This window comes from Parasteatoda tepidariorum, chromosome 12 (assembly GCF_982258835.1).
Source record: "Parasteatoda tepidariorum strain Cologne lab strain chromosome 12, Ptep-v5.0, whole genome shotgun sequence".
NCBI lineage: Eukaryota > Metazoa > Arthropoda > Arachnida > Araneae > Theridiidae > Parasteatoda > Parasteatoda tepidariorum.
Genome location: NC_141766.1, coordinates 21,636,116 through 21,663,223, shown reverse-complemented (window position 1 = coordinate 21,663,223; position 27,108 = coordinate 21,636,116). Strand labels below are relative to the sequence as shown.

The window sequence follows — 27,108 nt, the reverse complement described above, 5'->3', positions numbered from 1 at the left end:
TATTTCTTTAATATTAACAATGATCTGCATAGCTGTCACCTTTTAGATTTTGCCAGTTTTACCTGGTTTCCTGATTTTTATATATTTTAGATAGAAAACTCTTTTACAAATTAGAAATGTTTCTAAAAAAGTCTCTTGATTTTTGTATATTTGAGAAAACTTCTTAAAGAATTGGAAATGTTTCTCTTGATTTTTGATAGATTACTTCTTTGGAAATGCTTCTAAAAAAAAAAAAATCAAAATAGTTTTTTTTTTACTCAACTTATTGCTTGTGTGATTCGTTAAATTAAACAATTAAATAAAGAAGTGAATTTCATTTAATGGCAATACATTTGAAATTTTTTCTTTGTGTTTCATTATTTTTAATTTTTGTGAATTTTATATTTATTAAATTTTTTATCTATGTAAGAAAAACTCCTTAAAAAATTGGAAATATTTCTAAAAAAATCTCTTGATTTTTATATATTTTAGAAAACTTCTTAAAAAATTGGAAGTGTATTTAAGAAAATTCTCTTAATCTTTGTATATTTGAGATGACTCCTTAAAAATTGGAAATGATTCTAAAAAAAAAGTCAAAAGCAAAGTAGTTTTTTTTTAATTATTGCTTATGTGATTATTTAAATTAAATAGTTATGTAAAGAAGTGAATTTCATTAATGGAAATAAATTTGAAACTTTTCTTTGTGTTTCATAAATTTTAATTTTTGAGAATTTTCTATTTTTATGTTTATTTAAAAATATGTATTTAGTAATAATTTTTTAACTTCTGCTCTTAAGTTTTTTCTTTGACTCTTAAGTTATTAAATAATTATTTAACACTATCAAAAAAGAATTTAATATTTTTAACTATTCAAAATTATGATAATAATAAACATAATAATTGAAACATTCAATGTAAACAGAAAAGTCATTTTAAAGTTGTTTGCATTATATTTCTCATCATTGTATTATGAAAATCGTTTCTAAAATTCTCTCTATGTGAAGTATTTTTTGTATAACACTATAAAAAAATACACTTGAAAATATAAAATTAATATTATTTTGTAAAATCTCCTGAATTTTTTTCTTCTCATGGTAATACAATGTATTATCGTGTTAATTGTCATGATATAAATATATCAGCTGTTAGATATTTTTGTGCTCATTTACTAATTCATCTTCAATTTTGTTGGAAAACTTTCTTTCAAAAATAATTATTTCTGATCAGGTTTCTTAATTATTGCCAAAGTTCCTGAAAAAAATTCCCCATCAAAAATTTTCATAAGGAAAAAAATGCCTATCTTATTGTTTAATTAGTTAACAATAAGCTAGGGTTATTGTTTAATTGAAAATCATCTACTTATTACGAACATGTAATATTATTATTGTTTCTAGTAATATTGATAATTGTTAATATTAAACGAGTAATATTGATAAATAATGAAGTGAGACTTCAAATATAAAAAGAATTTAACAAAAAAAAAAAAAAAAGAAACGAAGAAATTTTTTTTTTTATTTAAAGTTATTAATTTGTTTTTTTTTTTAAATTAAAAATTTTCGATTTTTATCAATTTTGAAAATAGTTAAAAAATTTTAATTTTTGTTTGGGAAATTATTTTTTTAAAAAAAAATTGCTTAAATATGTTATTCGAGAATATGTTATGTGCAGTTTATTTGGTTCTTTTTTATTGTTCGAAATTGTGAATTTGAGATTATAATGAACCCAATAAAAGTTTTTATATTCAAATTCATTTAATATCAATTGAAAACATTATTAGTGTTTACATGCGTTTTGTATTTTACTTTCCTATATTGGTTATTACAACAATTGAACAGGGTTCCAAAAATTTGAAAAATTTTGGTAGCCAGCAACAATTTCTGGGTAGTTGGTAAGAATATTAACTCCACTCCCCTTTTACTGTTTTTTCCCCTGCCAAATTTGAAGTTTGTTGAATACTACTATGCATAAAAATCAAATACTATGATTTGGAATGCTTATTACAAGTGAATGAAATACTTATTTTTACATAATTAAATACTATATATTTTTTGAAAGTGATTTCAAAATGATAAAATATGTGTAATTTCAAAGTAATATATTTTTATTTATAAATATATTACTGTATGTATATTATCTGAGAATTTGCGATTGCGCTTAATAAGGTCCATTATAGCGGGATTTTTTTTCCACTCAAATTTATAAACTTCTAAGTTCGCAAAACCCGAAGAATTTAAAAAAAAAAAAATTCAAAAATTACGAACCTTGCACGAAATTACGCAATTCCTGTGAAAAAAAAACGTGTTTCTTATTATGTTGCCAAAATGAAATTGAATCGAACGCGTTTTTCCATTTTTTTTTAATATGATAATAAAACGTCACGAAACGTCAAGTGAGTAATCACCTTTCGATTTTCGACCACATCGATTTTGCATTGATTTCATTGTAAATCCGTGTGGTTTCGATCTTAATTCCGCAGTTATTTTCATAGATTTCTACACGATTTTTTAAAATTTCTATTACTTTAATACGATATTTTTACAAAATCGCAGATTCAGAAATTTGAGGAATACGCGTTAGTATGAAGGTGAGGAAAAATGGAATTCCGACTATTGTTGAAAACACGGGCGAGAAGGAGAAAAAAATATCTTTTGAGTTTAATTCTCCTACCGATTTTTTTACATAAATGTTGAACTATAAAAAAAAAATGTCAGATCTTAATTTAAAAGCTAAAAGTTTAGACGCCACTCAAAATTCATTGGTCGTCAGTGGCGACCAGGTGTCCGTATTTCACGAGCCCTGGTTATAGAAATATCTAAAAGTATCTATACGTGAAATATTTTTTTTTTGTATTGCGCAATATTACGCGTAATATAATCATCTATTTTTGTAAAATCTATTTTTCATTTCTTTTTCTTGTTGGCAGTATGATTTATATTAACAAATATATATTATGATACGTAATATTTTCAGGCGAGTAGATGTAATTAACATTTCAATTTTAAAAATATTGTCAATAAATAACCAGTTTAAAGGATTAGTCCACATCTTTTCTTAAAGGATTATCTTAAAGTTATTATTATAGCTGAACTTGATGCCATCCGCTTAACCAACCTATAAAAATGCTGTGTTTGAAAATGAACTTATGAAAGTTTGGTGAGAAATAGAATACTTCGAATAGGGGTGCGTAATCTTTTTCAGAACGGAGCAAGAGATTTTTTCTTCTTCTTAAATCTTTTTCTTCTTCTTAAATCTTCTGCTAGCTGCAATGAATGCAATAAGTATATCAATAATTGTTAAGGAATTAATTATTTATAATTACAATATGAATATTATCACTATGTCTAAAAAATGATAAGATAAAGCTTATTATATTTATTTTCAAAAAAATATGTATAATATTAAACAGAAGTTTTGCACACTTTGCCCTCTTTAAAAAGTTATATTATAGCAGTTTTTAATTTTTCTGCATGGAAAAATTAGTTTTATAATTTTTTAACTGTATGTAGGTTTATGTTATTTTCAATTTTTAAAATGTTTGTATATACGTTTTTTGGGCCGAATTTCGTTTAAATTAGCTATGGTCTGCATTTTGACCGTTACAGGGGCGCATTTGGCTGCTGCCTGCAGTTCATCCTCCCCTCTGTCAGGATTTTGTCGAACTTTTTTTCCCTTGAAAAAACACTATGCAATTTAAAATTATATTCGTTATGTAACCTAATGTTAACACTATGGTTTATAATAAAAGATTCATAAACTTTCTCGATAAAAGTATAATTATTTTCAGGTGCGTTGTTGTTTGAAATTTCTCAATATATTTCGTAATTTAAAGTAAAACAATTTTGTTTTTTTGCACTTATTAAATATACTTTATTTAATATTATCATAAAAATTTATCAGTTTTATTTGTGCTCTTAAACAAATTTAGCAGCTCTTGGTAGTTTTGTTTCAGCGCTAGTTTCACAATTTGGTACTAGTTTTATGATTAAAATTGTTACAAATTAGCTAATTATTCTTTATAATTTAAAAAAAATATTAACTTTGCATTATGTAATTGTAATTATTGTTATCGAACATGTATATTTAAGCTACGTTGAATTGCTGCAATATATGAAAATGCCTTAAATAATACCCCCTTAATGAAGAAAAAAAAAAAGAAAAAAAAAACCTATAAAGAGACATAAAAAAACTGTTCAGAACCTAATACCCAACAGAATCACTTGTGAAATCTCAATAAACTTTCATAAAACATGGCTTTTTTTTTAATGTCTTGGTAAATGATTTTAAAATGTTTTAAATAAATCTTTAAAAAATATTTTTAATTTTTAAATATTTATTTTCAATGTTGTGATATTTAGTAAGATTTATTTAAAATTATTTATTTCCCCCGATTATTTGTTATACAGCGCATCCATAAATAATCTTACATTATAGTTTTAAAATTAACAGTTGTATGGTTTATTAATTTTGAAATGAATTATGAAAAAAAAAAAAAAATATTGTAGTCAGAACTTGAACCCCCCGGAAAAAAAAATGTTTCGGAATATAATTTTTGTTTAATTATATAGGAATTTTTCTTTATAATCAAACGCACTGCAGGTTGTGCAGTTTTTTTTTGCATTATTACAGTCAACAAAATAAACATAGAAATACCTTGAATATTTTATGAATATAGTTGATTTTACTTTTCTAATTTATGACGCGAAAGGTCTACTTAAGCTAATTAAATATGCTAACTATAAGTTATGAAATTAAACTCAAAAGTGTTTTCAGAATAACCATTTTTTGTTGATGTTTTTAAATTAAAATCACATTGAAATATTGAGTAATTGCTACAACTTGAAAGAAATAGCCCCAATAAAATTAGTTATTTTTCCCCTATGTATTTTTTAAGCTAAGTCGAATGACACCAAAATTAAGTTAAGTATTTTTTTTTTTTTAATCTTGTTATCTCTTAACAGTTTTTCAATCTGAGCATACCTTTTGGCTCTTTTTTTCAGATCTTTCAATTCACCAAAACTTCGATCTCATCGAGTTATTAATTCTAATTTAATAGAAATTCACTTCCATTCAAAGGATATTAGCGAAAAATTAACTTTTTAAGTCTCGAAACATGTTGATCTTTGGGCAGTTTGCTTTCTATTAGTGCATCCTACACAGTTTTAGTTTTAAAATTATTATTAATTATAACTTCAATGTAAATCTTCACAGAACTAATTCTTTTTAAAAAAAAAATATTTTCCTAAATGTTAACTACGGAACGGTTTATCATAAAAATTACTTTTCCATTTGAAATTTTCAAACTGCTTCCTTGTTACCAAAACACACCTGTTTAAGATTATTTAATTAAAATATTATATATTAGTGCATTTTATAAAACTTTTTAGATTTTTAACTCTTTCTTTCAATGAAAATCGTTACGGGACAAATTTAAAGGGGGAAAAAATGAATCATAATTTCCCATTTGAAATTTAAAACTGCTCTTACCAAAACGTCTTTTATTTATTTACTCTTTTGTTAGAATTATTACTCATATTTTCTGAAAAGAGGATGGTGCAATTTAGGAAAATTATTTTGGGATGAAACTCGGTATGCATGGGACTTAAAGGATGTTCATTCTTTTAAAATAATAAAGCGCACTTCCCAGCCGATTCCGAGAAAAACTAATTAATAAGCTTAAGCTACGTTAAATTTTAGCTTCGTTAACGGAGTAGTCATCTAGTTGTAAGGCCTTACTACCAATCCCTGCGGGTTCGATTTGCTCAATAAATCGTTTTATTTCTTTTTGTCCTACTTTTTTTTAAATGAAAGATTTTTCTGTTTACAAATAGTATTAATTTGAAGATAATATTTTATTTGTATTTTAAATTAATTAATATTACTTATTTAGATTGTAGTTGTAATTTAATCTTTCAAAAAGTGATAATGGTTAAAATTATAATGTTAATAAATAGCGATCATGAAGAGTAAAAAAATGGATTTTTAAAATGTTCCTGGTCTCTTAACTCCTTGCAGCGTTTCTTTTTTTTTTTTTTTTTGACATATAAGATATCTTTCTTGTAAAACGTTTACAGAATTCTACAAATTTAAAAGAACAAAATCGAGAAATAAATTCTCGTGAATACTGTGTATTGAAACCTAAACAACAGTTCATTGTCTATTTTCATCTCCAATTTTGAATAAAATTATAAGATATGTTTGTTAACTTTAGAAAGATAGAGATTTAGAGAAAGAGACGGTTCGAGACAAACTAAGTTTCCCTAAGTTTAAATTCCAAATGTAGTATTCTAAGAAAATATTTCTACTTTTACAAACATCGTGTGCGCATTCTTATTAATATTAAATCATATTTTTTTTGTAAATAAATAATTGATCGATTTGTATTTATTCATAAACTTAATTAATAAAATATTACGTAAATAAAAATTAGTTTCTGGCAATTTTTTTAATAAAATATTATGAATTTAAGAATTGTTTAAGTTAACATAATGCGTAACACGTTAAAAGTGATACATTAATAAGTTGTGTTATTTAAAATATGTCAATTAAAATTATTAAAAATGTGAGTGATTTTGTTTCCATTATTTGTCCGAAATGAATATTTTGTGTTGAGCAGTATAGGCTAAATACCAAATATTTATGTGTTGCATCTCTAATTTAGTAGCAGCAATTGTTGAGCAGAATCTTGTATCTATTTACAATTTAAAAACTTCTTGAAAAAGTTTTTAGCAATTGTTGCAATAACAGGACCCTATTTGCACAAATTCACAAAAGCAGGACCCTGGTCAAGAAGAATGTGACTTAACGCTTATTTTATATTCACAAATTATGAATAGTTTTTCACAATTTTACAAAAACAGGACCTTTCACAAAATGTCTGGACAGACCCCTACAAATGTTTCTTTAAAAGTAGTAAAGAAGTTTCTAAGAATTTTATCAAGTGTCTAAGTGGGCACTCGAGCCCCAAAATTTTCTTCAGTAGACTTTGAGTCCGCTTTTTCTGTAGTGAACCCTTACTAATAGACCAAGTTTTGTCCCCAAGTAAATGTGCCTAGTCGTGCCCTCCCCTTGTAAATTATTCCACCGGTCCAGTATACTCTGATAAATCCGTATTTATTCACCCTGTTCAAGTCAAAATGGAAAAGTTTAGAAAATATGAGCACTTAGCTTTGTTTTGAGTTATTTATTTTTTAAAAGAATATTACCTATATTCCTCACTGTTATAACAGCGTTTTTAAAAAGTGCTTAAAGGTGCTTATTTTTGATATACGTTTTTTAATAGCCCTTAAAGGTGCTTTTTTTAATTTGAGGTTTGTAAAAAGTGCTTAATTTTCTATCTTTTAAAAAGAGATTTTTTTCTTTGCCGTGTCGATTGTCGTTCTAAATTATAAAAAATGCATGATTTTCTCAATTTTCTCTGCAATATTTATCGGGATCTAATTATTTTATTATGATTAAGTAATGTTTTTGAAAATGTTTTGAAATTTTATAGATTTTGTGTCTATAAATTAAGAAATTTTAACGATAGAATTTTTTTTTTTATTACTGTACAGATCCTTATTATGATTTTTTTTTTGGAAAGTGATTAAAAATATTTTTTGAGTGTTTAAAAAGTACTTAAAAGGTGCTTGATTTTTGTTGAAAAATCTGGCTACGCACCCTTTGTAAAAAAAATAAATAAATTATTAACATAATACTTTTAAGGAGTAATGATGATGTTTACAAATTATTGCTGAAAACATTATATCCGCTGCAGTTGGTAGTTAAACTTTATTATACAAAGCAGTGTAGTATCAAAAAAACCCAAATTTAACTAGTTGTTATATTAATTTAGTAATATTTTCTTCCTGCCTATTTAGTATTACAAAAAATGCATGATTTTCTCAATTTTCTTTGCTATATTTATCAGGAACTAGTTATTTTACTATGATTAAGTAATGTTTTTGAAAATGTTTTGGAATTTTATTGATTTTATGTTTATAAATTAAGAAATTTTAACGATAGAAAAAAATAATTTTTATTACTCTACAGATCCTAATTATGAATTTTTTTTTTGAAAAGTGATTAAAAATATTTTTTGAGTGTTTAAAAAATACTTAGAAGGTGCTTAATTTTTGTTGAAAAATCTGGCTACTCACCCAGTGTAAAAAAAAAAAAAAAAAAAAAATTACATAATACTTTTAAGGAGTAATGATGATGCTTACAAATTATTGCTAAATACATTATAACCGCTGTAATTGGTAGTTAAACTTTATTATACAAAGCAGTATCAAAAAACCCCAAGTTTAACTAGTTGTTATATTAATTTAGTAATATTTTCTTCCTGCCTATTTAGTATAACTATTTCTACCAAGAGGTGACTTATGATGACCATTGTTGGGGTTCTGCGCGGAAGAAAAACGGGATAGAAATAGTGTTAATGCAATTTAAAGGGGTGGTTACTAAAGAATTATTATCACTTATTTTTTATTCTTATATATTTTTCTGATTTATAGCTTTGAACTCTTACTTATTTTTGATTCTAACACAAGACTTTCGTCTTTCATTTTCAGTAATGCTATTTCCTTAACCTATTTGCATTAATGCGGAACGATTCTGAAACGTGGAAGAAAAGTAGTAAATATAAGCATTTATTGAAATATGAAGTTAAAACAAAAACTGATTTTAGAAGAAATATCATTTTTACTAAACCCTTTGCGAGTGCAATGTTTAAAAAATGCGTTGTTAATCGTATTATAAAGAGAGAAATTATACATAAATAATGCTGTAATTTAACAGTTTTCTCATTAGAGCACTTCAATACCTTTTCTCAAAGAATCTTTTGGATTTACGGCGTTTATTCATTCATTGACTATTATTTATTTATTTTAATTTTATAATCGGTGGTGAACAGCCGATCCAATTTTGAATTTATGACTATTAACGTTCAATTCCGTAGCCTTATTGTAATTTTGAATTGCCCAGAAGATAGAGGAACGCCTGGATAAAGCATTGGAACTAATTAGCCTTCGCGGAAGATTTTTTTGATGGAACTAATCCGCATTTGCGTTACATGGACAGAAAAACCACGAAAGCCTTCCATGGTTACACCGACGGCAGTGGGATTCTAACCCATGATCCGTCTACCACTGAAGATATTTTACATCAGCACTATGGTTGGTGCGAGCCGAGAGCATAATTCGTGTCAACCTGTCACCCTTGAGATTCGAACTTATCTTATTGGGAGGCGAACGCTCTATAGCCTGAGTCACAGCGACTCATTTCTCGAATATTGAATACTTCTTAATTTTCTGAATTCTTTGATCATCTCTTATTGACTTACTAGCTTTAATTTTTTTTAAATATAAAGTACGCCTTATCTATAGTTAAATTGTATAATAATCCAGAGCGAAGCCAATTTCATATTAATAACTACAGTATTATATTTTAACAGTTTTCTCATTCAATACCTTCTCTCAAAGAATCTTTTGAATTTACGGCATTTATTCATTTCTTGACTATTGAATACGATCACTTCTTAATTTTCTGATTTCTTTAATTATCTCTTATCTACTCAATAGTTTTAATATTTTATATATATATGAAATATGCCTTAGCTGTAATGAAATTCTAAAACACAATCGTGTGTAATCCAAAGTGAAACTAATTTTGTGTTAATAACTACAGTATTATATTTTAACAGTTTATTAGAGTATAGTAATACTTTCTCACTAAGAACTTTTTCAGGGGTCTGTTTAGAAGAAATTTAGGTCCGTTAATGGACCCTTCAGAAAATATCTTTTCATAAAAATGGACCTTCACAAAATATTTTAATTTAAAAACGGACCCTTCGCTGAATGATTTTTCTTTTAATCGGACCCTTCACGAATTTGTTTATCTTCGTTATTGTTTTGTTAATCGAATAAACCCTTCCCAAGGGGGGAAACAAGAAAGAGGGATGTAAACGAATTAAGTTTTGTCTTCGGCAGACGCTTCTTCCATTATTCGTCCGAAATGAATATTCTGCGTTCAGTAGTATAGCAGAGATGCCAACTTGCTCCGGACAGCAAATATATATATTAAAGTGGTAGTTTATCAATTGTAATTCTTGGTTTAACAAATTCTGTTTAGTGGATTTTTATCCACCACTATTACCTAATAATTCGTAGGTTTATATCATTCACCACTTTATTGTACTAATGTCATGCTGCACCTTTTTAAGAGCAAGCAATAATAGTCATATATTTGCAAAATTTGCTTTGTAATTATCTACCGTTTTTTTAATTATTTTGGCGTGTCCGGAGCAGTTGGCATCTCTGGTATAGGCTAAATACCAAATATTTGTATATTGCATCTCTAATTTAAAAGCAGCAATTGCTATTTATTTTTTAAAATTTAATTTTTTTTAATTATAGTTTTACAGTGCTGAGCATAATTTTGTATCTATTTACAATTTAAAAACTCCTTGAAAAAGTTTTTTGCGATAACCGGACCCTATTTGCACAAATTCATAAAATCAGGACCAGATTGAAAGAATGTGACTTAACGTTTATTTTATATTCACAAATTACGAGTAATTTTTTCTCAATTTTACAAAAACTGGAACTTTCACAAAATGTCTGGACTGACCCCTCTTTTTGGATTTATGGCATTCATTATTTCATCGAATACTTTATTTTATAACCGGCATTGAACAGCCCTCTCAATTCTGAATTTATGAATATCAGTGCTCAACTCCGTAGACTTGTAATTTCGAATCCAACCCAGAAGACAAGGAAACTCCTTCATTGTGACAAACTATCTTGCGTGGAGGACTTTTTGATGGAACTAACCCGTATTTGCGTTACGAGGACAGGAAAATCAGCGACAGTTAGCCCGACGGCAAGGGATTATCACCCATGATACTATTGAGGGTATTTTTACGTCAGCATTGTGTTCCGTGTGAGACGGGATAAAATATGCAATAAGCTTGTAACTTACGTCGATTATTACATTGTTATTGATCGTTTTTTGCAATAACTTCATGGGATTTCGTTAACTTAGTTGAACTATTTATGTAGATGCGGACATTTTTATAAAAAAAACTAATTTTTTGTCTTACGTTTTTTTACTATAACTTTAAAAATATCCAACAAACAGAATTTTTAGAGCAATTTTATAAAAAATTTTTTATTTTAAAGGTTGAAAAAAAAATTCGCTAAAAATTACACCAGACATGAGCATAGTTCTTTCATAGTGCGGGTGCGCGGAAAATATTAAAAGATTTTTAGTAATTTTGTAGTGAATGGTATTAGGTAACTTATGAAAAAAGTCCGATTTGAATATCTTGTATTTATTTTATTATCACTTTGAATGTAAAAATGAAATCTAAAGAAAAATAGAAGAATTGGTAGCTACGCATTATAGAAGTTTTAATAGTTATTTTATGCAAAATAGTTGTATTCTCTTAAGTTTCAAAACTGAGTTCGGCCTTCAGTTTAAAGCTATATATAATTTGTTAATTTTTTTTATGGATTGCATGTAGATATTTTATATAGTGTTTAATATGATATGCATATTTTATTTAAAATAAATTTACAAGTTTTATATTAATTACTCAACGTTACAGCGATATAATTTAATGATTATTGAAGCTGTGTGCCGAAACTATTTGGTTACATATGTATCAAATTTTGTTTTGATTCAAATTATTATGAATAATAGTTATTATTTTTTAGATTCGTTTTAAGTTACAAGTTAACAAAATTATGAATACTATTAGTGAGAGGTGCTAAGCGTAGCTAACAAGCAAGAAAAAAAAATGTATAATGTATTAAAGCTGTTTTTAATACATTGCTGTCCAAATTGGACTAATTTTGGTGTTGAAGGGCCTAGTCGGCCAAAGGTTGCCATCGACTGAACAATAAGGCAAATCAGCTCAAAGGGCATCCCTCTATCTTCCAATCAAAAACCAACATAAAAAAAACTACATAACTAAACATTTAAATTTTGTGACATTTAACTTTTTTAAAGATTATCTTTAACCAAGACATGTTCAAAACAACTTTAGTTCAAAGGTTTATTTAAAAATTAAAGACGTAAAGAATAAAATAAATAAAATAAAAACCTGCTGTAAAAAAAGTGAAAAAAATAACTAGTGCCGTATTAATGTTTTATGAATTGAACAAGTCGAAAATGTTATACATGTATTTAAAATTTTTAAACTTATTACACTAAGGAATAATTAATTAACAGTTCGATCGAAAAAAATAAATTCGTTGTGACCTTTGCGGAAAAAACTTTTTTTGTTGCCATATTTGTTATTCCAAAAATTAACAGTTTACAAGAATTTAACTATTTCATCGTTTGTTTAGTTTTTTTTTTCTCTTTTAATTAAATTTCAAAACTATATAGGAGAAAATCTATACAGGAGAAAATTTTTTGCATTAATTTGGACATAACTTGATGTTTTAAATAAATTTCTCATAATCACGTCTTTTTTGTTTATTTATTTATTTATTTTTAGATTTTTTTTTATACTTCCTGGGTGATCAAGAACTAACGTGAAAAAACCTCATAACCAAATATTTAAATCTTTCGACATTTAGAAATTTTTTTTAAAGATTATTTTCTTTAATAAAAATATGTCCATAACAACTATGATTCAAAAATTTAATTTAAAATTAAAGTTGTAAATAATTCAGTAAAAAAAAATAATTAAAAACTGCTATTATTTAATTAGTGCCTTGTTTAATGTTGTATAATTCGAATAAATTATACATCTACTTTGCCCGCCCAATTCTTTGTTCCACAAGTTTACTACTTCATCATTTTATGCTTTAATTTTATGCTTCTCCTTTAATTAATTTTCAAAATTTTTCATTTTCAAAACTCTATAATATTTAGGAGAAAATGTATATGTAGAAAAAATCGGAGAAAAGTTTTTACATTAATTTGAACATACTTGCTGTCTTAACTGGATCTTATCTTCCATAATCTCGTTTGTTCGTTTTTTATTTATTTATAATTTTTATTTTATTATTTTTTCCTACTGATTTCCTTCCTAGGCAATTATTACCTTTGACTGAGAAAACTTAAATTTTCTGTCATCATCTACAAGGGTCTGTTCCCGCGAGAAGTGATAAATTTGCTGTTCATACGTAAATTAGCGTTATTTGGACGTCATGGTTTATATTTTCCTTTTCAAAACAATGCAATTCAAAAGCGAAGTTGGAAATAGAGCATTTAAAATAATAATGATCAGTGTTCTTTATTTAGATTTCTATTCAGAATAATCGATAAACAACATTTGAACCCTTTGCCATGGATAACTAATCAATTTTATTTGAAAGGTTTTCACAGAAATAAAGCCTTATGGTATTTTTCATGGGTTATGTATAGGACTGGGCGATATTAGAAATTATATATCGTGATATATCGTCAGTTTTGCATCGCGATATAGCGATGTATCGCGATATAGTATTTTTGAATTTCATTTACTTTAAGGCACAGAAAGTCAGATTTCTATCAAGAATTCATACGCATATTGATTTAAATCAATTTATAAATTTGAAAATATATATGTTTTGCTAAAGAAAGATATTAAATAAATTAACTAAGATGTACAAATCTTACTTAAAATATTTATTGAAAAAATGTGTGTAGATACAGAATGAAATATTTGCACTTTTTTATCGTTTATAAGGTATAAGCAGTCTTAATTTAAGTTAACCCCTAAAACACCCTTAATGAAAAAAAATATTGTTATTAAACAAAAGCTGATTTTAAAATTTCAAAATATATTTTAATTAAAATAAAAGCTAGATTGACTAAAAGCCGAAGTTTAAAATTAAAAATGTTCGAATTTTAAACTAAAAAGTAAACATAAGATTTGTAATAATTTCTTAAAATTTTCGTTCTCTGAAAGATTTCTCAGTTTAAAAATAAAAAGGGAATTTTATAAAGATATCTAGCTGAAATTATTGAAAGAAAATTTAAAAAATTAAAAAAAAAGCTTGTTAAGAAATTCATTATACACTTAAAACAAAGTGTTAAAAATAATTTTTTTTTTTTTTTAAAAAAGAAACTTTTTTTTAACAAATCAATATTTGCTTGTACTATTATGCGTAAATAATTACAGAATTATTAAGTTCGATCTTAAATGAAGAAGTAAACACAATTCAATTCAGTTCAAATTCTTAATGAAGAAGTAAACACAAGTTTTGTTATATTTTCTAAAAATGATCACGTAAATAACAAAAGATTTCTTAGTTTAAAAATAAAAAAATAAATAAAAGTGAAATTTATCAATATATTTACCTAACAGCATAGGAACAAAATTTAAAAAATAAGTTCGTTAAAAAATTATTTGTATGCTTAAAACAAAGAGCTAAATAAATTTTAGAAAAAAAAATGCTTCTTAAACACTATTTTTATTATTATTTCATATAAATAATTAAATTAAATTAAATAATGACCGAATTATGAACGAAAAACAAAGTAAGGCAAAGTTTCTTAATTAAATTCTTAAAAATAAAAACAAAAGAATTGTGACATTCGGTAATATATTTAGCTAATTAACTAATAATATAAGACGAAAATTAAAAAAAAATAATGATTTTACTCTCTAATAAAACGAAGTAGTAATTGATAAAAAAAAAAAAAAAAGAAATGAATAAAATTCGCAAACTTTTCAAATTCTTTTGAACAAATAAAGTTTATTGACTTATGTCCAAAAAATAAGTTTTGTTTTAACTTTATTTCTAAAAATAAAAACAACTCAAGATTTATAAATTTAAAATCAGTAATAGAAGCCCATTAAATTATTAGAAGTTTTATCCGAAAGGTTTTTAATAAATTAAAAGAAAGTAAAAAAATAACCTAACAAATTTATTTACTTTGTAATTTAATTCCTTATGGGTGCCTTAAATTAGATTTCCGATAATTTTCACATTTAAAAATATAAAAAAAGTTTTGTCAGAAAATAAATAAAAAACTTACCTAATTAATGAAGAAACTTTTCTTTATAAATTCTTTTCAATAATAGATTGCATTCAGAACAAGGTTACGACGGCGATCACGAAGTTAATCCCATTGAAAATAATCTACAAGAAACGATTTCAAATCGCGAAGTTGCGAAAACGAACATGTGATATAACGATATAAGGTCTCAAAAGTGATTCTGATTCTACCGCTCATCAGTCAAGGCCGTCTCAACATAACGAAACAATATCGTCTTCCACAGCGCGAGTTGGCATCGGAACGTAAGAAAAAGTCCTTGCGTGTATCGCTATATCGCTATATCGTTATATCGTCTTCTTCACTCGGCGGCTTAAATCAGATTTCTGATGCATCGCTTGGAATGAAAGTCGCTGTATCGGTTTGTCGATATAGGCGTTAAATCGATATGTCGCGATATATCGATTTATAGCCCAGTCCTAGTTATGTACGATGTTTTTGTTTGCACACTCAAGTATAACTTCCCATGGATATGCTTCGCTGCCGTAATATTTTTTCTTCTTGTATGCAGGAAAAAATCTCTATGCCAGTTGGATTCGCGTTTTATTGGGCTTCGTTGTGCGATTTGATTTAGTTTATTGTAATGTCAATGTTTTTTATTAAAAGCTTTGGTACGAAACTTAAGAAGCTTTTCAAATAATAATTGATATTTTTCCGAGTGATTGATTATCGTTTTAATTAGGGAAATAATCGAATTTTTTTGAAAATAATTTTTTTTTTTTTTTAAAAATCATTTAAGATTATTATTTTATTACAAGTTTATATTATAAATAATTAAAAAAAATGCTTGAAATTTTAGAAGCTCTTTAAATAATAACTAATATTTCTCGAGTTTTTATAAGTTAAACTAAATCATTTAACTTATAAAACTCGATAGTTTTTATAAGTTAAACGATGATTTGATGACGGTTTGTTGATTTTAATCATTTAAATCAAATGATATTTTCAAATAAATAAATAAAAATTTTTTTTATAAAAATAATTGATTTCCAGAGTTTTAATTTACTCTAGAAATATTGCTGTATTTAAGAGGCTAAATTTAAATTACATTGTGTAATAAATTGAAACGAATTGATTGCACTTTTGAAATGACATTTTAAGAGCTTATAATTGTTAATGATTTATTTTTTTAAATTTATTTTCATTTAACAAGAGCCGTGCATTTGCGTATGTCACTGAATACTAAAAATTTTTTGAATAAGTATTGAATCGAAATCAAGATCGATATTTAAAATGTCTCCTTTTCCTATAATATCAAACAATATCATTCGTACAGTTCCTGCCTCTTAATGATATTGTTCAAAATACCGGCTGTTTCTAGATGACCGCCCTTTATAGACTTAAATTATATGAGTTATTTAATTCAGGAAGAATTATTTTCTTGCTTTCGTTACCCATTTTTTTTTATCAATACAGGGTGTTTCAAATTGAATTTGTATGTAACTTACTTAAACCAGAGTGATTTTTTTATCATTCTTTACATATTTTTTCATCAATATATTTAGTTTTTTTTTTTTTTTTTTTTTTAATGAATAAGTGCATAACTTAATTTGGATGAATTTTTTTTGTTTTCTTTACATATTTTTTAATAAATGTACTGGGTGTTCCAAAATGGCCGCCCTCTATAGATTTAAATTAGTATATATTTTAATTAAACCGGAAAGATTTTTTTTGTTGCTTTCTTTAATTTGTTTTTATTCAATATACAGGGTGTTGTGAACTGAATTAGTATCTTAATTTATTTTATCCAGGCTGAATGTTTTGCTTTCTTCACATATTTTTTAAAAAATATATATGTTTCCAAATGCCGTTCTTTGTAAATTTTAATTTGTATTTAACTTATTTAATTCAGGAAAAAATTTCTTTGCTTTCTTTGGATATTTTTTTTATCAATAAACTTGGTGTTTTGAAATTACTGCCCTTTACAGATTTAAATTAATATATAATTTACTTAATGCAGAAATATATTTTATTCTTAATTTAAATTCTTTTTAATCAGTATACTGGATGTTTCGAAATGAATTAGTATGTGACTTATTTTAACCTAGATGAATTGTTTGCTTACTTTACATACTTTTTAATGAATATACAGGTTTCAAAATGACCACTCTTTTTATAAACTTAAATTAGTATATGACTTCTTTTATCTAGGGGGATTTTTTTTAGTTTTCTTTTCATTTTTATAATCAATATATAGGGTGTTCCGAAATAACCGCTTATTTCATACAGAAGTGAATTTTTTTAATCATTATTCATCTTTCTGAAATGACAACTGATTCTAAATTATATGTAAGTTTTTAGAATTTCTGTTAAAAACAAAGTCAAATAAATACTATTATGTAGGTTTGCAAATTAGCTAAATAAGTAAAAAGAAAAATGAAATGACCAATTACTGTCAACATCTATAAAAACAAAGTAAGGATTATAAACAACAAAAAACTAGCGTATTTTAGGATGAAGCTGAAAGTGGTGAACACATTCCAGTCTCGCTAAATAAACTAATTTATGATGAATTTAATCTATGAGCGTTGCAGCGGTTCAATTTTTGAGGAAGACGAAAAAATTACACAATCGTAATAGTTTTCGAAATCTCACACGTGAGAGAAAAATTTCATTATTGTGCTGAAATACCAGCAAAAAGATACTTCAATTTTTTTAATTTAATTTTTGTTTATAACTTAATAAAAATAAATTGATGATTATTTGAGAAAATTTTCTTCATATGTCTGAATTATTGAAAGGAGCTTTAAGAGATTAGTGAGAGGAACATATACTCACCATAATTTTATCCAATGCTTTAATCCAGAGCCTTTGTTTTGTACAATTTTGATGATGATTGTTCAGAGTTAGATGCTGATTTTGTTTCTTTTCAGTTAAATATAAAATTGAGACCCTAATGGGATTTTGAGTCATTTTTGCAAAAATTTTTAAAAAATAATTAAATTTAAGTCAGTATGGAACTCTTGATGGGGGTTATTATTGTTTCTTAGCATAATCTAATGATTACATTAACATTATTTTTATTTCTAATTATTACCGTAACATTATTACAGTACTTCTTCAACGTCAAAAACATTGAAATAATGTCTAGGTGAAAGAAAATAATTTCTTCAAATTGGAATGTTTTTAAATGATGTCACACTTTTTTTCAATAATTTTGACTTCCTTCTCTACCTTAGTCACTAAGTGTCATATTTCTCCATGCCCTCTACCATCCCCTTGTAATGTTACCCAAGTCATGTTATATTACATAAATACATATTTTCAGTTCGGCAACAAAGTACAAACTAGTTTTTTATTTTTAAACTTAAATTACGTATTTTAAGGAAAATAATGAACAGTAATGATGATTGTATGTGTATTTATTTTATCTGAAATAGAATTAATGGTTTCAGCAGAAAATTTTATTAATATATAATAATAATAATAATAATAATATAAATAGCAATTGTAAATTGTAGCATTTTGGAATCAGATTTTGCTTTAATCTCACCTTTATTTTATCAACGCATGCATTTTGAAGCAGATTGAAGTTAAAAAAAAAGAAAATCAAAACATTGTAACTATAATTTTACTTAATTAAATTGCTATCTTATTTCATTTGACACATTAATTTATGTACAAAACTATAAACCCCTCAGAAAATATGCTTTTAAATTTAAACTTTTAACTAAGACTTAATTTAAAACCTTTATTAGAATTGATCTTTTTCTATACAAAATTAAATCTATGACAGTACGAAGCAAAATCATTTGAAGTGAACAGAATTTATATTGTTTTAAAATAAATATAAAATGAAAAATATGTATGCATGTATAAAAATAATTGATGTACTGATTTTAAATGTTTTAATTTTAATCAAAATCTGCTATCTCACACTTTTTGTTATTCCCTTTCTTCCCTTTAAATGTGACATCATCTGTGTTATTGCCCAGTTCAATTTTTTTTCATTTTATATGTTTTTGTAAAACCTCCTCGGCTCTATAGTACATAAAGAACCTTGATCTCCTTATTTGTAAAACTAGTTAACTGAATTTGATTTAGTTATAGAACAAAACATTTTTAAATGTTTTAGTTATTAGAAAATATTATAGTTTATTTAGATTCACTACCATTTTTATTTTATTTGAACAGTCTTGTGATTGTACCTTGAAACAATGAACTATGATATACCTTGGAACATGTTCCAAGATACAGCATAGGAGAGAGTAGGGTAAAATAGTGTACCTTGATTTTGGCTAAATTGGTTCTGTTTTCTATTTCGCAAACTCTGAATTAAAATTTAATAGTCAAGAAGAAAGACCTACCATATTGGCGTGCTGTTGATTAATTCATGGCACAAAAACACGTCATTGCCGCAATAAAAGTATTAATTTATATTATATGGAAGGAATTTATGTGTGAAATTTCAAAATACTTATTTCTTATACCTGTGTGTTCAAAATAATTCTTAAAATATTTTTTGAATTGATTGCATTCAGCTGTTAATTTTTTTTCCGTATTAAATTGTGCATCGTTTTTTAAGGATTTTTTCTTTTCTTTCTTCAATTAAATATAAAATTCCTATCTAAAAAACAAGTGTGTCAGTTTAAGTGGGTTATTGAATCAACGCACCTTTAATTGAAACTTAACATTTATTTGGGATTTTATTTTATTTAAACCTATTATAGATGTAAAAATTTTTATGTTTTGCATAAACGGTACATTTGCACATAATTTTATTGAATTTTGCGTATATTTTTCTACAATTTTGCTTTTTTTAAATGTAACAGTAACAAATGTTGCAACATTGAGCAAACATATGTTAGTTAGAAACAGCAATGAGAAATAAAGATTTTTAAAAAATATAGATTTATTTTTTGGTTGAAAGAATTTGTTTGAATATTAATAAAAAAGTAAATGAAAAAGATAAGTATTGTTTTATTTTTAATTTTTTTACTTTTTTGTTGAAAAAGTAGCTTTTCTTCAAATTTTAAATGCACACTATTATGTTTGTCTTTCTTTTTCGTATTTCTTGTTATTTTTGTACATTTGAACATAATTTTATTGAATTTTGCGTATATTTTTCTACAATTTTGCTTTTTTTAAATGTAACAGTAACAAATGTTGCAACATTGAGCAAACATACACTCATGTCCATAAATTAAGGGTAATTCAGAATCACACGGAAATCAAACTCTAAAATTAAAAGTTCACCTGTAGAATTATCACACACATCCTGAAGAAGAATATGCAAATTACAGGAAACCACTAGATGACGCTGGTAGTACGTCACAATGACTAGAGTGTAAGAGAGGGGTATATAAGGAATGGTGGCAAAGAAGTAAAATTGTTCACAAGCACTTTAAAAGCCTTTCAGTGCAATAATCGCATAGTTATGGCACAAAGGAAGCATTTGGATGATTTTTTACGTGGCAGAATCATCGGACGACTGGAATGTGAACGTACCCAGCTGAAAGTATCCGAGGAACTTGGAATCCCCCAGAGTGTCATCTCCAGGCTTTGGCAACGATTCCAAGGTGATTGTAATGTGAGTAGACATTACAGAGCAGGTCTCCCCCGAGTTACAACGCCGAATAAAGACCGGTATTTGGCAGTTACTGCCAAAAGAAACAGACGGCACAGCATCAGACCTGTCTCGACAGCTCTCTTCAGCTACCAGTACAACAGTTACAAGGCAGACCGTGTACAGACGCTTAGGGCACATTGGTCTATATGCTCGTAGGCCTGTTAGATGTGTTCCTCATACCGCAACTCACTATTGCCTGCGATTAGCCTGGAGTAGAGAGCATGCATTGTGGACACCGCAACAGTGGTCTTGTGTGATGTTTTCCGACGAGTTCAGGTTTAGTTTGCAGTCTGATTCTCGCCGGACTTTCATATGGAGAGCGCCAAGTACCCGTTACCACCAAGACAACACCATTGAACTACACCGTTGCGGTGGTGCAGGATGACTCGTTTGGGGAGGAATTATTCTTGGTTCCAGAACTGACCCGCATGTTCAGAGTGTAACGATGACAGGCCACATCTATAGGAATCTCATTCTGGAACAACATGTACGTTTGTTTCGGGATGCCATGGGTGCTGAATTTCTGTTTATGGACGACAACGCCCGTCCCCACCGTGCAAACATTGTAGACGAATGCCTTCAATCGGAGGATATCACCCGTATGGATTGGCCAGCATACTCACCGAACTTGAATCCAATAGAGCATGTGTGGGATATGCTTGGCCGACGAATTGCAGCCCGTCAGCCCCCTCCCACCTGTCTACCGGACTTTCAGAGGGCATTGCTTGATGAGTGGTGTAATATTCCCCAAGATCAGATTGATAATTTGATACTCAGCATGCCTAGGCGTTGTACAGCCTGTATTACATCGTCTGGGAGATGTACTCCATATCAACCATCATACTAACCATGTTATACTGTTTTTTGTAAATAGGTTCTTTTTTGAAATTCCAGGGAGTAAAATCGCAATTTTTATTAATTATGTCAAACATATAGCATCTTTTTGCTCTTTACCTTTTGTTTAATACATAGACTTTACAAATAAGTCAAATTTGTTTGGCTTCTGTCTCTTTTTGTGCCTGAACTTCATTATCCTTAATTTATGGACATGAGTGTATGTTAGTTAGAAACAGCAATGAGAAATAAAGATTTTTTAAAAATATAGATTTATTTTTTAGTTGAAAGAATTTGTTTGAATATTAATAAAAAAGTAAATGAAAAAGATAAGTATTTTATTTTGAATTTTTTTACTTTTTTGTTGAAAAAGTAGCTTTTCTTCAAATTTTAACTGCACACTATTATGTTTGTCTTTCTTTTTCTTATTTCTTGTTATTTTTGTCTTTTAAGGATGATAGAGGATTCCATTACTCTAGAAGAAAGTCAATCAAAAGATAGGGACTCGAAAAATCAAAAATTCGATTCCTTTAGTAACAACAATGATAAACTAGAAAAAGCAACTCTTAAAGTCTACCTTAGTAATGGAAATTTCAATATAGTAAAATTTGGTGAAACCACTGACGTTAATGTAAGTACTACTTTTATTTTAATTCAATGAAATTATCATATGCACTGTTAATTGTTCACTAAATTTCTTGAAATCCTATAGTAAATTGGATTTTAGTTTTAGGCTTCATATCTTATCTCTTAAAGTGTTTTAGAAATTTCCGTTTGCTCTGCAGTGAGTTCTTTGAAAATTAAAAATAGTCAATTCCATATTGGGTATAAATAAAGTTGAAGCAGTATTCAAAAAATACTAATGAAAAATTTTCATTTTTTTTACTATAAGGAAGCTCTTTTTTCAGTCTCAAAGCTTAGAGTAAAAAGGGAATCGAAACACAGGGAGAATTTTAAGGTAAGTTGCAACTTAACTGACAAATAGAATCAGGCAGCAAGATCAAATAATATAGTCACCCCTAGGAGCAGAATTATTTTGCGATAAGTCTTTTGATAATTACAAACATTCTGCAGGTACTGACCAAAAAAATTCACTTATTAATATTTTAATCATGAAATAATTTTATTTATCAAACTAATTTTGCAAAAAAGGAAAAAAAAGGTTAACAAACTAGCCAGAAAAGAAGAACCTTAATTAAATATAAAATTACGTATAAATGCTTAAATTATGAAATAAAATGAAATAAACAGTTATGCAGTTTCTTTTTCTTTGTGACGGATTGTTAAATTGTTTTGCTGGAAAGCCGACATAAATCATTTTGCTCCAAACACAAATTATTTTGCAATATCTTCGATTGTTCTGTGATATATTTACGTTAAAAAATTTAATATGTGATTCACATTTACTTGATCAAATGTCGCACTTAACAAATGTTCAGAAATTAATGATTTTATATATATAACAATGTTTGCCTGCAAATTTTGTGTCATTCCTGCATAAAATATGGAGACCAACTTTTGAGTCATTATCTTAAAAAGTAGAGATTTCTAAAGGTTATGTCTATTAAGTTGTTTGAAATCGTGATGTACTAAATTTAAATTACTAACTCATAAATATTTAGTGAATTTCATTTAAAGAAAAATTCTTGTAACAAATTCAAAAGCAAACTAAAGATTTATATCTGCAATAAGTCATGAGTTACTTAAAAATCATTTGAATATAAATATAATCTTTCATTGTTTTGTTATGAGACCCGTGAAAAACTTTAAATTTCATTCAAGTGGCCATAGCTATTTTTGACCAGAGGAAGTTTCACTTGTAAAGATTCAACATTAATCTCACAGTTTTTCAAAATTCCAATGTTATAATGCTATAGAGGAAAAAAGCACCCTGAATAAATATACTTTTAGCTATAAAGAAAAATTAAAACTGAAATTTTAGGCAAAAAGCAGCAAGAATTGTAGTCATGCATATTGTATCGAATTGCTGTGTGCATGGCAAAGATCAATCTGCCTTACCTTTATATTTTTCAAAATTTAAAGTGGTTGATTAGGGATTGATGTAGTTCTCTGAAACTTTCCAGATCAAAGTTTAAAATGAAATAAGTTTTTAATTAAATACATAATCCCTAGAAACTGAAGCAGTAAGATATTACTTGATTATAAAACTTTATTCGCTTAAAAAATATAAAGATTGGATATAACAGTTCACATGTTTCAAGCACTCAAACATGGGTGCCCATTTTCTAGACTTGCCAGATGTGAATGAGAAGAAACAAATTGATTTGAAATATAAAATTTAAAGTTTCGAATGAAAATGGGAAAATAAAGATGAGAAACAAAACTGAAAAAACCTGAGTAGCCAAGAGAAAAAAAATAAAGATAAAAAGCAGAATAAGATAAATCACTGTGACTAAGAGGGGCAAATCAGGGTAAAATGCATTTTCACATGTTATGTAGAGGTAGTGAAGAACTAATATGTTTAACTAGGGAATGAGCATTCATATGAATATAACAAGATTTCAGGACATCAAGATGAGCTGATGTGATTAAAGTGGAAATAGTTTTGGCATTGTCAAAATTAAATTTATGCTCAAGATTCCAACAATGTACAGAAATGGATGATTTTTCATGTTCTTGATAATGGACATATCTACTATCATGTTCCTTAAGTCTAAATTTTAAGGCATGTCAGGTTTGTCCAATGTAGCTAAGGTTGCAATGACAAGGAATATTAATTTTGTTGACAGGCCTAAAAATGACTTAAAAATTAAAATGGGAGAGAGGATCTTAGCACTTTTGCAACAAACTGAGAAAAAAGCGTAATTTAGGTATTTTCTATATATATCTATACATATATGTATATATAATATGATCAGGATCGTATTAGATAATGCACTTTTTTTAAACAGCTGACTTATAAACTTCGAAGGGAATATAATTCTTAAAGCATAAACTCCTAGAATAAAGTAATTTTTCTTACCTTATATTTATATTGGCGATTTCTTTTACTTATTTAATATATTGAAGTAATGTTGCATTTTGAAACTATCTTTCATTTTCCTAACAAAATCTGCTTTAATAGCTGAAGTTTAAAAAAATGTATTATAACTGCTACATGATTGATTCTATTGAACTAAAAGATTGTATATTTGATTTTTAATTTTTTAGGATATAATAAATGTTGTAACAAATAAACTCTCTGATACTCCTCGCCAATACGTTTCTTTGTTTGGAATACGGATTTTAGATACCAATTCCAATGAAGTTCACTGGTTACACACTGAAGTGGGAATGTTTCAAATTCTAGAAAAGTATTCAAATTTGGCTTCTGATGACTGGCGGTAAGATTAATTAAGTCTTATTTCTCTTTCATTAACATAATAATATTTGAATTCTGTTAAAAACTTGACATTTTCAAGAAAAAGCCCAACCCATTTTTTTTAAGGAGGACTTACAGTGTTTTTTTCGATTTTTATGAAACTAGTGTTTTTTTAATGTGTAATTCTTATGAATAAACACTCTTAATAAAGTTACTAAACATTAATTTTAATTTAGTAAAATTGATGAATAATTTTTAACTAATGAAGTGTTAATTAAGGAAGAATGATTCTCTTAAAGTTTTAAAATTTTAAACTCAAGAAACTTTGTTAAAACTAAAATAGAACTTTAAATTAAAATAATCACTATAATAGCAAAACAAAGTGGATTAATAAATAACAAAGGCACATTGGTTAAAAATTAGCATGAAGAAATACTTTACATTGAAACAGTCTTTAACGCATAGAAGATTAAAATTTGATTTACACATTGCGTAACACATTCAAGAGAAAGAACGACATGCATTGCGCTCTCAGGCATAAAGCTGTAAGTCACAGATGACAATGAATTTAAGTTAATGAAAGCAAATTGTGAAGTTTGATAAATGTTAATTGTAAAATGTAAATTGAGTACTATTTTCAAAACTATATATTGACTTTTAATCAACAGTAACATCTTATATTTCCAAAGAAAAATTAAACAGCTTAATCAAATTAATTTTATTAATATTATATATGCAAATTTCATTTTGTTTAGGTTTGAGTAAAGTTAACATTTAATTCGGCAGGTGTAAACAATTTCAATCAAATTATTAAAGCATTTTAATTAAACAATTTTTATCTTTTTGATTTGTTTTAAAATACATATTATTTAAAAATGTTAGACAGAAAAAAAAGCAGATTAAAATAATTTCTCATGGACTTTTGATGAATATTAGTGTTATGAGGGCTAAAGTTGAATCTTTTTAATGTCATGTTGTTGTGCAAAGATTTTTAAAACTGTTCAGGATGTGTACGTATTGACTCTAGATAAACTAATTTTTATGTTAAACAATTTTCTCCATATTTAGCTACGAAAGTTCAAGATTTTCAAAAATTTGAATATATCCTTTTGAAAAAGAGAAACATAAAAAAGAGTTATTGAAAATTCTGATTAGACAAGTTCTAGAAAATCTATGATACCAATTTGACTTAGGCAATTGAACTTTTAAAAAGCACAGAATTAATTTATTTTGGTTGTTAATGCTTCACTAGAGCAACACTAATATGCTATTGGTAACAGTTTGGTTTTTATTATTAATGATGTTTTGAATTCAATATTGGCATAAATCCACTCTACACTACCACTTTTTAAGGTATGTCAATAGGTCGGGCAATTTTTGAAAATTTTTTTTATGTGTATTATAATTTAAAATATGTTTTAATTTATTGTTCATCAAAACATTGATTTCAAACTTCTGTTTAATCTCACTTCTTCTAATTTATTCTCACTTCATCTATATTTATACTATCAAAAGATGAGATGTCTGAAGCAAAAAATAAAGGCATAGGAATTACAATTTGTATGGAATGAAAAAAGCAACATGATTATAAAAATTAAGTATTAATGTTAGCAACTTTTTTTAGATTTTTAATATGTCTGGTTTAACATTTTTAAAATGGGTCATGTACTCTTTATGAAATAAACTGAGGGGGACGAACCTTTTCATATTAAGTTGAGGACAATTCATGACAAAATCAAACAAACATTTATTATCAACTGAAACATAACAATAAGATAAAAATAGAAAAGTAAAAGTTGTGTGTGAGTGTGCACAGAGCAATATTCAAAGCTTCTTAAATACTGAAGAAGATACAAGGTTGCCGATCCTGTGTACATCATCCAGCTGATTCCTTTGGCGACTACGCACCATGCCTGGCCCCACAAAACAATTCAAGCATATAGTTTATGGTATTTTTTTAACTCTAAAGTTTTTAGAGAGATTAAAGAAAAACATTCTGTTGTGACTCCTCCACAATTTGAGCTCTCTATGAAAATGTATAGAAAGTTATTTTAAGTTGAAAAATCTGTCTAAAGATTAATTGAGTTTGAAACGAGTTTTGCAGTTGTTTTTGAAACTATAAGTTTTATATTTCCTCTTTAAAAATGATATCCTGGTTACGCTCATCATATCCTGTATGGGCACTTCTGCATGATCAGTTTGTATCCCTCAACCATTAAAATATTTTAACATGAGAACACTAATCTTAATTGTTTCAATACATAATAAAAAGGAATAGCATTATAAAAAGGAATCAAAATGACTTAGATTAGTGTTCCTGGGTAAATTCTATTCTCAAAAACTGCATAATTCTTTAAAATTATATTTCCTAGGATTAAGTTCTTTGAAAGTTTTCATGCATGCAATGTATAATAAATTTATTAATTATTTT

At 26.8% G+C, this 27,108-nt stretch overlaps 1 protein-coding gene across 2 annotated transcripts in view; it reads left to right on the top strand.

Moving 5' to 3' along the window:
• LOC107440704 (focal adhesion kinase 1) overlaps window positions 1-27,108 on the top strand; it is a 102,024-nt gene that overhangs the window by 35,217 nt on the left and 39,699 nt on the right. For both annotated transcript variants that reach the window (XM_087155987.1, XM_043047568.3), the window contains exons 3-4: window positions 21,809-21,986; window positions 24,527-24,699. In XM_087155987.1, coding sequence (XP_087012113.1) covers window positions 21,809-21,986; window positions 24,527-24,699 — 351 coding nt within the window. The remainder of the gene's footprint in view (window positions 1-21,808; window positions 21,987-24,526; window positions 24,700-27,108) is intronic.